The sequence below is a fragment of the Clinocottus analis genome, unplaced genomic scaffold (genome assembly GCF_023055335.1).
Source record: "Clinocottus analis isolate CAN_PGR_092001 unplaced genomic scaffold, fCliAna1.0.p SCAF_17, whole genome shotgun sequence".
Taxonomy (NCBI): domain Eukaryota; kingdom Metazoa; phylum Chordata; class Actinopteri; order Perciformes; family Cottidae; genus Clinocottus; species Clinocottus analis.
The window spans coordinates 11,023,174-11,036,874 of NW_027175898.1; the positions used below are offsets into that span (position 1 = coordinate 11,023,174).

At 41.0% G+C, this 13,701-nt stretch overlaps 1 protein-coding gene across 1 annotated transcript in view; it reads right to left on the minus strand.

Annotated features, from left to right (window-relative positions):
- Positions 1 to 13,442, minus strand: part of cdin1 (CDAN1 interacting nuclease 1) — a 54,452-nt gene extending 41,010 nt beyond the window's left edge. The window contains exons 1-4 of the mRNA XM_068581023.1: positions 12,912 to 13,442; positions 3,420 to 3,465; positions 2,362 to 2,426; positions 1,476 to 1,536 (exon numbers count right to left, since the gene is read on the minus strand). Of these exons, the coding sequence (XP_068437124.1) occupies positions 1,476 to 1,536; positions 2,362 to 2,426; positions 3,420 to 3,465; positions 12,912 to 13,018 (279 nt within the window). The 5' untranslated portion in view covers positions 13,019 to 13,442. The remainder of the gene's footprint in view (positions 1 to 1,475; positions 1,537 to 2,361; positions 2,427 to 3,419; positions 3,466 to 12,911) is intronic.
- Positions 13,443 to 13,701: the final 259 nt, after the last annotated feature.

Sequence of the window (13,701 nt, forward strand, 5' to 3'; positions counted from 1 at the left end):
AGATTGTTGGTAACCTGCATCAGCGCTGACACATGAAAAATGGCAACATTACCAACGCTGGCCCAGCCTGAATAAGGACCATCTGATTAGTTCAGGTACCTGCATCTCCCTAATTTTCATATTAATCATGAGTCCATCTACATTCTCAAGTAAGACTGCGGCACTTCATGAGTTCAACATGTGACTAAGATTCACAGAACCTTGAATCCTGCAGAAAAGTATTTATTGTTGAGTAAAACTGTTTTGTTAGGCCCCAAAGCTAATGGGTGTCAGGTACATATAGCATAACTGCACCTGTTATAAAACATGTATGTTTAGGTAACCTTTACATAAAGCTCCATATAAAGCATGCAAAAAAAAGAGCAAATGTCGAGTTTAAAACCCCCATTCATAGGAGACTTCCGGAAAAAAGGGAAAGAAATCCATGAATAGTTTTCATCATTGTTAATCATTTCCCTCTGTTGGAGATATATTGTCTCATAAAGGGATGAAACTACATCAATTAGCGGTCTGGGAGACCATGAGTGCTTGGTTTAAATGTTAAGTAGCATATTAAAATGACAGTTAAATGGTTCATAGACAGTTATCTCTGAGCTGAATTTAATCCTTTGGAGAAAAAAATCATGTGTCAATTAAATGGAGAATGAATAATGGCAGTTAGCTTTGAGGTGCCACTAATGCATGTGAACTAGTCTGATTTTAAATTAAGAAACCCTGATATCTTGTTGCCTGGTGTAAGCACCGATAAACATTTAAATCTGCATTTGTATTTTTTTTAAATGTTACGCAGCATATTCTAACAACCAAAATACGAGGAAACACAAATACTAACAATGTGATCAAATGAGAATTAAATGAAAATAAATAATTAAATAAATACATGCCAAAGTATCTGGCTTAAAAAAAATAGCCCAAAAATTCAGAGAGTAGCAATTGTAACTAAAATGATGAATATACTTACTAGTTACAGAGTGTAACAAGACTTTAATGGCCCAATGGACAAGAGTAGAAACACCCAATACTCTCGATTTGAGTTTTGTCCCAAGTTTACATTTAATTATGTGTGTGAATATTATTTGCAACAACATCAACCAAAGAATGAATCCTGCACTGGCCTCCTAAAGTAAACAAGTGTTAAAGAGAAGAATTAACCAATGACTCAGCCATCACCTGTCCGCAGTTTGGGACAACTCTGTCTGAAGTGCAATTTGGAAAATGACATAATAAAACACAAAAAGTATTTTAACATCTGCTTAATGGGGGTGGGGGCTAATTACATTAAATAATTGATAATGGAGCGGACCAATTTACCAATTTTGATAATGGCTAACAGACAAGTCAGAAAATGCAAAACTGCAGCCAATTTTTATCTATCGGCAAATAGAGCAAAAGTGGGCATCAATTGCTCTGATTTATTTCTTTGAAAATAAGAAAAGAAAGAGAGAGAGAAAAAAAACTAAAGGTTATGCCATTACCTCATTGGCCAATTGGAGCAGGACAGGATCAGCGGGATGTGCTTTGGCTTCAACCAGATACCTTTATTATAACAAAGAACAACAACAGCAGTGAATAGAAATATGGCCTACAAAGGCAGGCAGACAGAAGGGTCGAGGGGACAAGACCAGGCTAGCCAAGACATGCTAATGTCCCTGATGACTTTGCCCTAGGTGGCATATGGCAGGCCCGGTGCGGTTAAAACAGCCCTGCTTGAAGGGATTCAAATTTCCTTGAAGCCAGATGATAGTGATAGTTAGTTAACCCCTGCCGCCCAAAAAGCCTTTTTTCCCTCGCCAGCTAAAACTGCAGCTCCCCTCTGATCTTACCCAGATCGTCTCTGAGGTTTGTTGTCGTAAGTGGATTAGAAGTGCATTATCCAGCCTTGTTTTCCCCAGAACAATGGCCTAATATGCTAGATAAAGGCTAATTGCAATATGCAAAGAGGTTTCCCCCCCCTACAGCCTGTTTTTCCTTTTTTAAATTTATCCGCATTTATTGAATTACAGATAATCATCCCATCATAAGCCTGTGTAAGGCAAATGTCCAACGGCTGGTTATATATTTATTTTTCTGCTTTCAATTTGACATGGAGAACAGAGCTTTAGCTTAGCAGGTGCAAGTGGAGGTCTGGAATGAATCCTGAGGGTGGTGATTTGTTTGGGGGAGATTATATCTGTCATGGTGGCCCACCTACTCTATGACTTTGGCTAGTCCCTTCCACAGCCACAGAACGGGTGAGACAAAGAGAGCACACAGGAGTGGGAGACAGATGAAAATAAAAAGTGATAGAGAAAAATAGTGATAGAGATGAATGGAAGATAAAGACAGAGTGCTGAAGTAATACAATGCAAAGTAATACGGTACCTTTGGTAGTGGCTTTCAATAACGTCTGGTGCATGGTGTCTTGAGAATGTTCTTTTGGTTCGTTTCTTAAAAAAGAAATGTAACAATAATATAATATTATTATTATTAATAACAATACAGTTTCTTTCAATACAATTACATTATTTACATTGTTAGGAGGCAAAGCTTTAGCCTACATTTGTCCAGTTTACATGAATAAAATGCCGTCTGGTTCAGCTTTGACTCCTTACATGCTCTATTATTGTATATGAACAAGCACAAAAGATCTTGGGTCACAGTTATTTCATTTCGATAAGTTTGCTGGGGGTCAAACTCTGCCAAGACAACCTTGTTCAAACCCCCATCCCCCTCCACTCAAACCTTGTATTCATTTCCCCTTTTTCGATCAAACAATGACCCTATTCCACATTCCATGTAACCCTGACATTTCCATGCAATTCAATTGCCATCTTCCGCGAGAAGGCGGAGGACAAGGGATAAAAGAGGAAGAGCATTGGTTAAAAAACAACTTATTTAAAAACTACTACACACAGAAAATGTAATTCCACAGAGACAGGCAGTGTGACTGACACCTGTCAGGGGGATGATAAATGACTCCATTTTCTGCCTGTGCTGCCTTCTGCCACTGGCGGCAGCGGCCATTTATCATCATCCGCTGTCAGCCGTGGAAAGCAGCAGTGACAGTGCGAGTCAGCAAACATTTAGCACACGCAGCCGCACTACACGGGGAAATTATTATTGTCAGAATAATAATGGTTTAGCATAATTTATTACAGGTCCACCAAATAAGCAGGGGCTAGATGTTATTAGACAGATGGATGGGAAGGCTTGGCAGACATCCACTGAGGCTCAGGCAGGCAAGGGCCCTCAACATGAACGTGAAGGGGAGGGGGTGGTGGTTGAGGGGTGGGTGGGGCTGGAATATATACAGGGGTATGGTAGGGGGGGTATCCTCCGAACCAATCGGAGAGCTGGCAGTTCAATTACAAAGAAATAAAGGGACATTCATCATTCAATTAGGCACCTGTCAGGGCTCACAAAGGAAGAAAACTTCTAACCTGGTACTCCAGGGAGAAGATGCTCAGAAGAGTGGACTGCGAGTGACTGGAACAAATAAAAGAAGGACAAAGTTAATTACCAGAGTGCATTGCACAGAGACAAAAGGGAGAGGGGGAGCTTCAAAGATGGGGCCAGCTGCCCTGTAATCTAAAAGAACATGAAAACAAGTGTGGCAAAGTTGTTCCAGATGAACACCTCTGACAAAGGATTCCTGCCACGATGGCGTGGGGGTGGGAGGAAGAGGGGAGGTTGAGTGCTGTATGAGAGATCAGAAAACATTTAATTTGTTTCTTCTTTCATTCATTCATGAAGACTATCTTCCTCCTTCCCCTTTCTCTACAGTACGAGTGTTGAAAGCTACTTTGCTCTTGAGTAAAGTGCAGTTTCTTCAATTCAAAACCAAACTAAATGTGGCAAAATTGGAGGAAAATGAATGACGTTCATGCAAATGATTAAATGGATTCGAGGCCAATAGCTGAGAGAAAGACAGCGTTCACCGGCAATAACACTCCCTTGTTTGGTCGATGTCTCTTTGCAATGCGGTTGACCACTGTGAGAGTGTGTACTTGTTTGTGTGAGTTGTGTTGCAATGTACAGATAGGAGAAAGTTTTCCAGCTTCACTGTCAGAGCTGGCATGTGGACCATTCTGAAGCACTCCCACTGCAACTGATGGGCTTTGAAAATGGAAACTTTCACTCCAGGAAGCTTGGACTCCCAGGAGTCGGTCAATTCCATGGGTTGCCATAAGTTACATTCATCACCAGCTCTAGTCAATGTCAAACACCTGGCAGAGAGGCAAACCTGGAAAACACACAGCCCTTTCGATAACCCCTCTCCAACCCCCAAGGCATCCTTTGGGTTGTAGATATTCAAAGCCGTGAGACATTATTATGATATTATTATTGTATTTGGATAATACATACATCTACCTTGCATCTTATTGGAAAAAACAGAAAACACACCAATACAGTAAGCGTATTTTGTTTTGCGTTTTGTGTCTCCATACTTTTCTCAATTCACTTGATTGTTAAATGTAAGTCACGAAAGAATGGTTTGCAAATACCGACGAGATGAAGCTTACAATCTGCATTGAAATATTGAGTCCACATAGTCTTTGAACATCAATCACCCTAAACCATGAAATTACCACTTGACATGTAAACAAAGCCAAAGAATCTCAAACATTGATTTCTGTCTGGAGTCTCAGTCTGTGACCATATCTTAATAAAAAACATTTCAACCACTGGAATAGTTGAGCAGTTTTAATGACTCGCCCGACCAAAGACATCCTATTGGGTTCTCCAGATGCCACTTTTAAGGAGTTTTACTGCTCTGGCTGGAGAACAGCTAATTTTCAACTATTTGAACTCTCCGGGGCTCGACCCATCACACAGATGAGTCTTGTCTCGAGTCTTGTCAAAGAGTGAATGAACAAATGTTTGAAGTAAAGGCGAAGAGGGGGAAACTCTCAGAAAACACTGCTACCTCAGCATTAATTTACAATGATGCTTGGGGACGAAGGGGCCACTGCAATTAAGTGGGCCATTAAGTGGTCAACTGTCAACATGTGGACACTTAAGGGAGGAAAAAAAATTCTTCCACACTTCAACCTTGCACCTGAGCATTTCAACAACATTAAGGCCTTATTGTTGGCATGGGACCATCTCAATCCCCCTGTAGGAACAGACATCTGTTAGGTTTTAAATGGATTACTCTCTGTAATAAGCATGATTACTGCCTAATTGCTAAATCTATACCCTGTTAACTTTAAAGGGACATAAACTGCTTTAAATATCTGGGAAAACATATCGGTTTCAAAAACACTAAAAACTTTGGGGAGTTTAGTTTTTTTTTTCTTCCTTGCCTCAATCACTTTTTGCTAACATCAAAACTGGACTTCGTAAATGCTGAAAAAGACTTGAGTCCCGAAACAAGACCAAATATTAAGATTTGAAAAAAAGATAAAAGTGTGAAGCAGTGTAAAGAGATGAGGGCAGATACCTGGAACAAAACCAAGAGTTGTCTGCGTTTTATAGTCCGTCGAGTTTTACACGGCGCTCATATTGTATAATGGCCTTTTCTTCCATTTAATAGACATTAATAGTAAGTTATTGCAGACTTTACATTAATGTATATCTGATCTCTGCTCTCCTGGGCACAGTATGCTCTCTTCATTCTAAAATATGGAGCTATGTGCAATCTTACAATGGGGATCTGATCTGGCTGCTGCGCAGTAGCTGTAACACATCCACCACCATGCCTCCTAATACCAGCATTAGAGGGACTCGGTCCTCTCTCACTGGCTATAAATATAAATTAACCTATAAAAAATATTTCATAAATATTACAAAACCAGATTAATTTCACTCTGCCTTCTTTGGCTTTAAACAAAGCTAATGCACAGTATTTTATTCAGGTTTGTGCACATTATGAGAAGGATTAGTTTCTATATGAAACATTTTTAATGCTTTAATCTGACAAAGATAAAGTGAAGAAAGATCCAACAAGGACTGTAGGCTGAACAACAAGTTTACTTTAGTCTTGGAAAACCTGAACTCTGACCGCGTCTGCACATAGACGGACAAATCTCAGTTGAACGCATCCGTAAAATGTCTCTGCAAACAACTGAGATCATCAATCTCTGTCCTAATTGCTTTGCCTGCTTAATTGTATATTGTGAATTAGAAAAATGTCCGACAGTTTGGTTTTCAAACCAGTGTTACATTGTTGGAAATTTGTGAACACAAACAATTAACTTGTCGGAGAGTCTGTGACACTGCGGTACATCGTTACATTGACCTTTATGTGGGAAGAAAAAACTAAAAATCTCCCCCTCTTGGATATAATTTAGAACATGGGGAAACAGAAGGTTGGGAGACAGAAGAGTGGTTAGGGAATCATTCACTCTAAACCTAATTACCCTTCCTCACAACAGAAGACAGAGCATTAATATGCACTGGCACCCAAAATAGTAAAGCAGCAGATTAAATTAAAAACAATTAGGGACTTTCACTTTGTCACTGGGCTGGTATGCCTGTCTGGTCAGTGCTTTAGGCTCTATTAAGTTAGGCTATCCACTGGTTATGAATCCGACAAATTCATGTTTGAATCTCCTTGTGCATTCAGAGTGTATCAGTGTCTTAAGCATACAGGAGAATGCAGTCGCAGAAAGCAGAGAAATTCCCATCCACCTAATTAATAGGAGATGAGGGAAATTCAAGCGATCAATTAAATTCAAAATCTTCCTATTTACAAATAATTAATCATAAACAATAGCTGTAATTTAGGTAATGAAAGCCACCTGGCTAATGGCATTGGTATCATATGCTGCGACAGTACTTAGCATTTGGTGGATCTGCATGCAGAGAGTGTTGCATGGTGCGACTCTTCAGGGCATGGAACTGGCTAATTGAGGCGTAGCACATATTTCTACTAATGGCGATGAAGCTATTTTTAAAAAATAATAAGGGAATGACATGGATGAAATGATTTACTCTTACAAAGTCTATAGAAATATTGCTTAGTTTTCACACTTGGATCTATCGTCATCCACATCTTTATCGCCTCAATTATTAGCAAATGCTACCCTCGCATACTTGGGGTGTATACATACTTTCATTCAAGCAAGGACGCTGACATTAATATATTATGCATTTACTTTCCTATGGATCAATATTTTATAAAGTGAAAAACAGCTGAATGTGGGTTAAACACTCTGGATATGCAAATGCTACTAATTACACATGCTGATAGGCAAAATGCTAACATCTGTTTCTCAGCTAAGCCTACCGTCATCAGCAACAAAACAAATGTGTACCGAAAAGAATCTTTACGCGGTAATGTATAAATGTGATATATTGCGACGGGAAATAGAAACAAACACAAATCTCAGTGTGCCATGCAGCTTCATACAAATACTTGCTCAATGAGCACACGTGTTTACAGTTTAAATTTGTTTTACTTCCCCCCCCCCCGCAAAACAACTGTAAAGCCTATCGCAGTCAATGCAACAACTGTCGTGTACTGTATCGTTTATTGCTTTTTTTAATGTAGTTTGTTAGTTAGCATGTACAGGATGAGAAATGAACAGTATACTCTATACTTTGACATTTTAATTTTTACCATAACTGAAGAAGGACTCACCAAAAGCCAGACTCCGAGTAAATTCCACTACATTTACTGAGAGTGCTCCCCCCGTCTGCAGAAGGCCACAGACCTACAAGCCTGAGGGGGACTGTGGACAGAAATGGCTTTAGCAGAAGCACAACAGGGCCTCTTACTGCCTACAGTTGTCCTAATAGAGGAAAAATATGACCCCTACAAAGCCATCTTCACGTTATTACAATCTTAAAAATGTCTGTCTGCTGAGGTGCCCCGAAGTGTCAGAACGGTTGTATAATGGTGGCAAAAAGAGTGGGAAAGATCCCACACTCACCACCTTAATTGTGATTCCTCCTGAAAGCTAAGGGTCTTCATGGCTCTCAGTGTGACAAAACATGTTGAAACTATAATGTTGCGTTGCCATTGTTCTCGTGTAATTATTGTCATCGTTGCTTCTGCAAATTCTCGTGGAAATTGAAATTGAGGTCCATGTTATCCGTCAAGTGCCGCGCGTCCACTGGTCTGGCAAAGAAACACATTATGCTGACCAATTGCCTACTCCCCCAAGCGTGGCTGGGGAACTTGTATCATTCTGGGCAATTTGTTTCATTCTTCTTTTGCAATTGATCCCAGTATGCAAAGAGAACCTGGGGCAAGAGGCTCCACCATAGCTGCCCAGCTGAACTGTGCTGCTTTCAGCTGGAGGTTTCCGTCTGTGTGCGGCTTTGGGGTTGAGGAGGCCAACACTGAAAAATGGTTTTACTCACAATAAACCATATTCCTATGTTGATAATTTGCCTCTACTAATATGAACGTGTTGATTTTTTCTTGCAATCCAATAAAGAGAGTTTTCATCCTTCAAGATAGTGTCCATTATAATCGTTTACTTAAAACAGGCTGCTTACCTAAGTGTTTTTTAGTGCAATGAGCTGAAAAGGCCTCACAATCTACTATACAGAGAGTGCTTGGACAACGTCCCTCAGATATGAAGAGAAAGTAGTCATTCCTGGGCTTCCTAATCAAGTAATTGATTGCATCTATTATTCATGAACTCCTCAGCCTGCCATGAAGTTGTAAACTCAGCACAGTTTCTCTTCTTTCTACATCTCTCTTCTCTGCTTACACTTCATTCATCCCTTCACTCCTCCAATGCTCATCTAACCACATAAAGCTGTGGAATTAGTTTGCCATCCTCTCAGCCCTCGAGGGTTGTACCCCTAAGCTCCAACTGCCAGTTTGTGTTTTGTTCAATATGGGCGACCAGGAGAGTGAGGCGGTGCACCGGAGGCCGTCGGGGCTGCCCCCACAGGCTCTACACTTGATCAGTCTCTGGGTAATGTCATTGCCACTTCCAGGCTACAAAAAGCTGTCGTATTCTACCGTCACAAGAGCTAGAACAGAGCAACTCAGTTGATTCCACCGAGACAATAGTGGCGATCACAGTTAAATGTAGCAACGCTCCAACTGGGACACACAGTTTATAAGTTTTCATGTATTCCAAACTTTATCCGTCTTTAGATGCCCTCTGAACTTTTTAAAAAGGCATGTGTTCATCTTTAACATCCTTGATTCAGGGACTCTTCAATGAGGTTTTTTTTTTACCAGAAAATATTTGTTTTTCATTTTCAGGTTATTAAGATAATTCTGCCTGCTGATTTGCAAAAATTGTATTTAACTTTCTAACAAGATTCTTGATCTTGGGAAACAGACACCTGATTGAGTGTGAGTCTTAAAAAAAATACACATTTAATATAAAAATAAAAGTCAATGGATTTCCAAAACCCTGCCCTATACTGTAAAATATAGTCTGAGATAGAGTAATAATAAAAAAGGATTTAAAAAAACGACAACAACACAGATTTAGTTCCACTAAATGTATGCAGAGCTGGCCAGTTTAATGCATCGTGCCTGTTATCAAATCCTAAAATTCATCCGGCATGTAAAAAACACAACAGCCACAATAAATAATCAATGAGCATGTCCCTAAGCTTCGTCCCGGGTCTCGATATTACCATCAAAAACAAAGTATCTGGAGCCAAGAAATCACCATATCAATGGCACATGCCACAACAACCCTGTCCCACGCTTTCCTCCCAAAGATCATGCTAGATAAACCCCAAATAACAGAGAAATTAACAAATGCTTGACATTTGCTCAACATCCATTATTCTGACACTTCTTCAGAATTTCAAAAGGCTGAACGCATGCTTAATCAACATTCATATTCCCAGAGCGAGACCCAGCACCATATTGCAGCCCGCCTCAGTGCTGATGAAAACGGCACATTAGGGCCCGATCCGAAAAACGTTCAGGGACTCCTCACCAGGGAGCTTTGTGTATGTGTGTGTGTGTGCGTGTGTGTGTGCGTGTGTGTGTGCGTGAGTAAAAGAGAGAGGGGCTGTGTTTAGAGGGGAGGGATGCTTCACACTTTACTTTTTTAAGCATTTTCCAAAACAGAGGCATCGCCCCCTTTCTGCGCACCCTCCTACTTTCATGACTGTGAAAGCCATATGAGGAGTGAGCTCAATGGCATTTTAAAGAGGGGGGTTATCATTACATCCAAATTCATTCATAATACAGCACAGAAGGACACAGAGGACTCTCAAACTCCCTCCCTCTTTTTCCTCGCCCTTCTTACACAGACTCTCTCTCTGGGGACAAAGGGTGGAAAGACTGGGGTCCCCTCTAGACCCAAGGGAAGCCGGGCAAGGCCTCAGAGAGCAGCCCATCATTTCCAATTCTAATACGTGGCAAGAGAAGGACCTGATGGGACTGATGTCACATTTCTCCCCACACCGACCTGTGATGAGCCGTCCCACCCCCCTCGCTGCCTAGCCGCGGTCCAGATACGAGGCAGGACACCACGGCTGGCTAAAAAGAGGGCAAGGAAGAGAGGGCGAGAATGGGGGTTGATATTTGCATGTCCCTCCATTGTGAGTGGGGGTAAAAAGTGACAGCACCGTGTCCAATTCTTTTCCCCCCAGAGCAGCTTGGGCCCGGCAAGAGAGGCCAGGCTGACAGATGACTCCCAACATCTGTGTTATGCAGCCGTTACAGATGAGGGACTCCACATCACATCTTTCTCTTTCTGTCTGTCTGTGGGACACTCCCTCACTCCTCCCACTACCCATAATCAAAGTACAACAGAAAGACTGACAGACTTTCCGTGGAAATTACCTTGAAATGGCCCTTTAACAGTCATTTTATTCAAAGTTAAAATGTTCCTCCCTTTTAAGTCCCGAATCAAAAGCAATGATTATGAAATGGGTTTGAACTCAATACAGCATTCAGAGATGTCAGGCTAATGCTTATTCATATACATCATTGTAATGCAAATATAAAATGGTGGTTGAAAAAAAAGGCCAATAGTTAAATACAACAATATCAATACAAATATATTTTTTCTGATATCAATAAAGTATTTCAGGACATGGAAAATTGCAAGTTTTATAAAACAGATTATAATATAATATAATGCATAAATATGTTTTGTGGTTTCACATTACAGACAAATCTTCAATAACTACTTTTAGTACTTTCGAAGAACCATGAGTCAGCAAATTTTTGTGTAATGTTAACACGGAACAGTGATATCATTGAAATATGCTTTCACTTAAAGAGAATAACAGATAATACTGAATTATAGTCCACCCCTAATTAAATCTAAATACTATCAGCAGAAATGTTTGAGCTAACAATACCATTAGTTTGATTGGATAGATATTATTATTAAAAAGTTTAAAAAAATATGTACAAAGAGAATAAATCATGTTTTGCTAAAATTAGCATTAAACAAAATAATAGGTGTGTCAGCTGCAAGAAAAATGTGGCACATGGCCCTGAAAAAACTACCATAGCCTCCGCCATGATGCTCGTAGACAGCACATGAATCTACAGTCTATACTCAACATTGCTTGTATCCTTTGGAAATCGACCCATGCGATGTGAAATGATTTGATATCCAGATACCTGTCTTTTCTATCTCTCTGAGTCTTATAGTCAGAGAGATAGAGTGCAGCCTTGTCCGCAACAAACCCCTAAACCCCCTCCATCCCCCCCATCCTGCCAACCTGAGCCTGGCCAATATTTACGCAGTGGCAGGACTCCCACACAGTCCAAGGGGACAGGAGGGGTGTGGGGCGGGGGTGGCTGACTGCCGTGCCTGAGCGCATGCTAAGAGATGATGGATGGCCTAGTCGATATGTTATGTCTTAAGAGCCTGATTTCCTGCCAGTCCAATCACTAACCCTCCAGAGCCCAGCTCAGCTGATTGGACAACCAGAATAATTTCGCAGGCTGTGAAAACACTGCTGCCGTGCCTGTCTGTCAGGCCCAGTGACGAGACTCAGGGATTTTAAAGAGCAAGGGCCTCCCCAAGATTGGTTATGGTGAACGAAATGATAACAATAACCAGCAAGACTAAACAAAAGAGCCGGCACCTCCGGGAGAGAGAAAGATCGTGCAGAATTATTGGAATGAAAACGGCCCCATGTTTTCCTTTAATTATTACACCCACCAGTACCACTTTTTGAAAAACTGGCATGCAGACTGTTTGTTAAAGACAGTTTGGATTAGGAAACCAAAAGGGGGAAAGGAAACTAAAAATAAATGTGAGAAGGACCTCCTAGTGTCAGTGCCTAAACATACAGGATATTGGATGAACTTTATACGCATGACATATTCTGTAAAATGCTGACAGTGAGAACAAAGCCAAGCTCAAGCTTCGCTGTTTCCCCTTTGGGGACCTGATACCTTCTTCTAGATTGGTGATTAGGGCACAATGGAAGTAGGAAGCTCCAAATACATACGACTTTGTAAGTGACCTCGGCGGGATCAGCCATGGTGTCCTGGTGGCCTTGGGGGATTACACATGTTACGTTCAATAAAGTGAGGGCCCTCAGTGTCAAGGAGAAAGGCAAACACAACCATTAACCTCTCTCTTCGATTTCAGGATGTGCAGGCACTGCATGGCAAAACATTGGCTAACGCTGTGGTGGAAGCCTATACGGAAACCTGTGTGGAATTAATTAGAGATCATAAGTGGTGCATTAAATGGGATTATAAATATATAGCAAGAAGAGATCAAAAAGAGAATCAGGAATACATTTATCTGCTATTGGAAGTTTATAGAAAGATGGTAAATAAATCACTGAAATGAGCGCTTATGCATGTACATTATTATCTAAATCACGTTTTATTTTGTGCAATTTTGTGCATTTTGGACAATAATCAATGACTCACAGTGTACACCGCATAAAAGATGCTTATGCACAGAAGTTTGTCGTTTTAACTCTCTGCCATAAACACACACCTACTGCAGCTAACTTACAGATACATCCAAACACGTAAGGAAGCTCACAAGAGAAGAAAGAAGTGTGTAAACACTTACTTTGGGAATCTCTCCTTCAGGGTCTTCATACATTGGCGGGTGGGTCTCAGCTGGTCAGTCCACCTCGCGATCTCTTTATATTCACTTCGGGACAGCCTCATTTTCATTTAATTTACTATGCTGACTGTGTGACTTTGACTGATATATTTATATGTGCAAACACAGAGTGAGAGTTTAATGAACGGATGCTGGTGGAGCAATCTGAGTTTCTTCCAGAGGTAAACAACGTGAGCTGTCAAAAACAGCTGCAACGTTACCTGCCCTGCTAACCCAGCTTAGCTTTATGTTGTGGCTAACGCTCAACATTAAACGCTGACCATGAAATAAAACATGCTGTCTACTCTTTGAACGTGTACTAAAGGACTACTGTCTCCATCGGATTGTCAAATATAACTGTAGAGCGATGAATAACACGTAAAAGGGATTGTTTACCATTGATTCCTACTGCATGTGTACACTTCCCGATAGCGGATTCCCGCTAGGAAGTTGAAGCGGTGACTTTTGTGTGAGCAGCGCTGTGATTGGTCGATTCCTCCTCGTAGCTGAGTATACCAGCAGTTGATTGGTTGCTTGACAGAACGAAGGCGGAGACCCAGCAAAGACATGCTGCTCTCTCGCAGCACCTCTGAAGCGTCACTGGATTCTCGTCAAATGCGGGAGGGTATGAGTCGTCTCTGCTGCAACGCTCGTTGACGGCCCTAAAGTCCGACAGAAAATAAAAAAGAATAAATATACGGGCAGGGGAAGTATTTTAAAGAGAGGAGCAGAGGAACTGTGGAAAGAGAGAGAG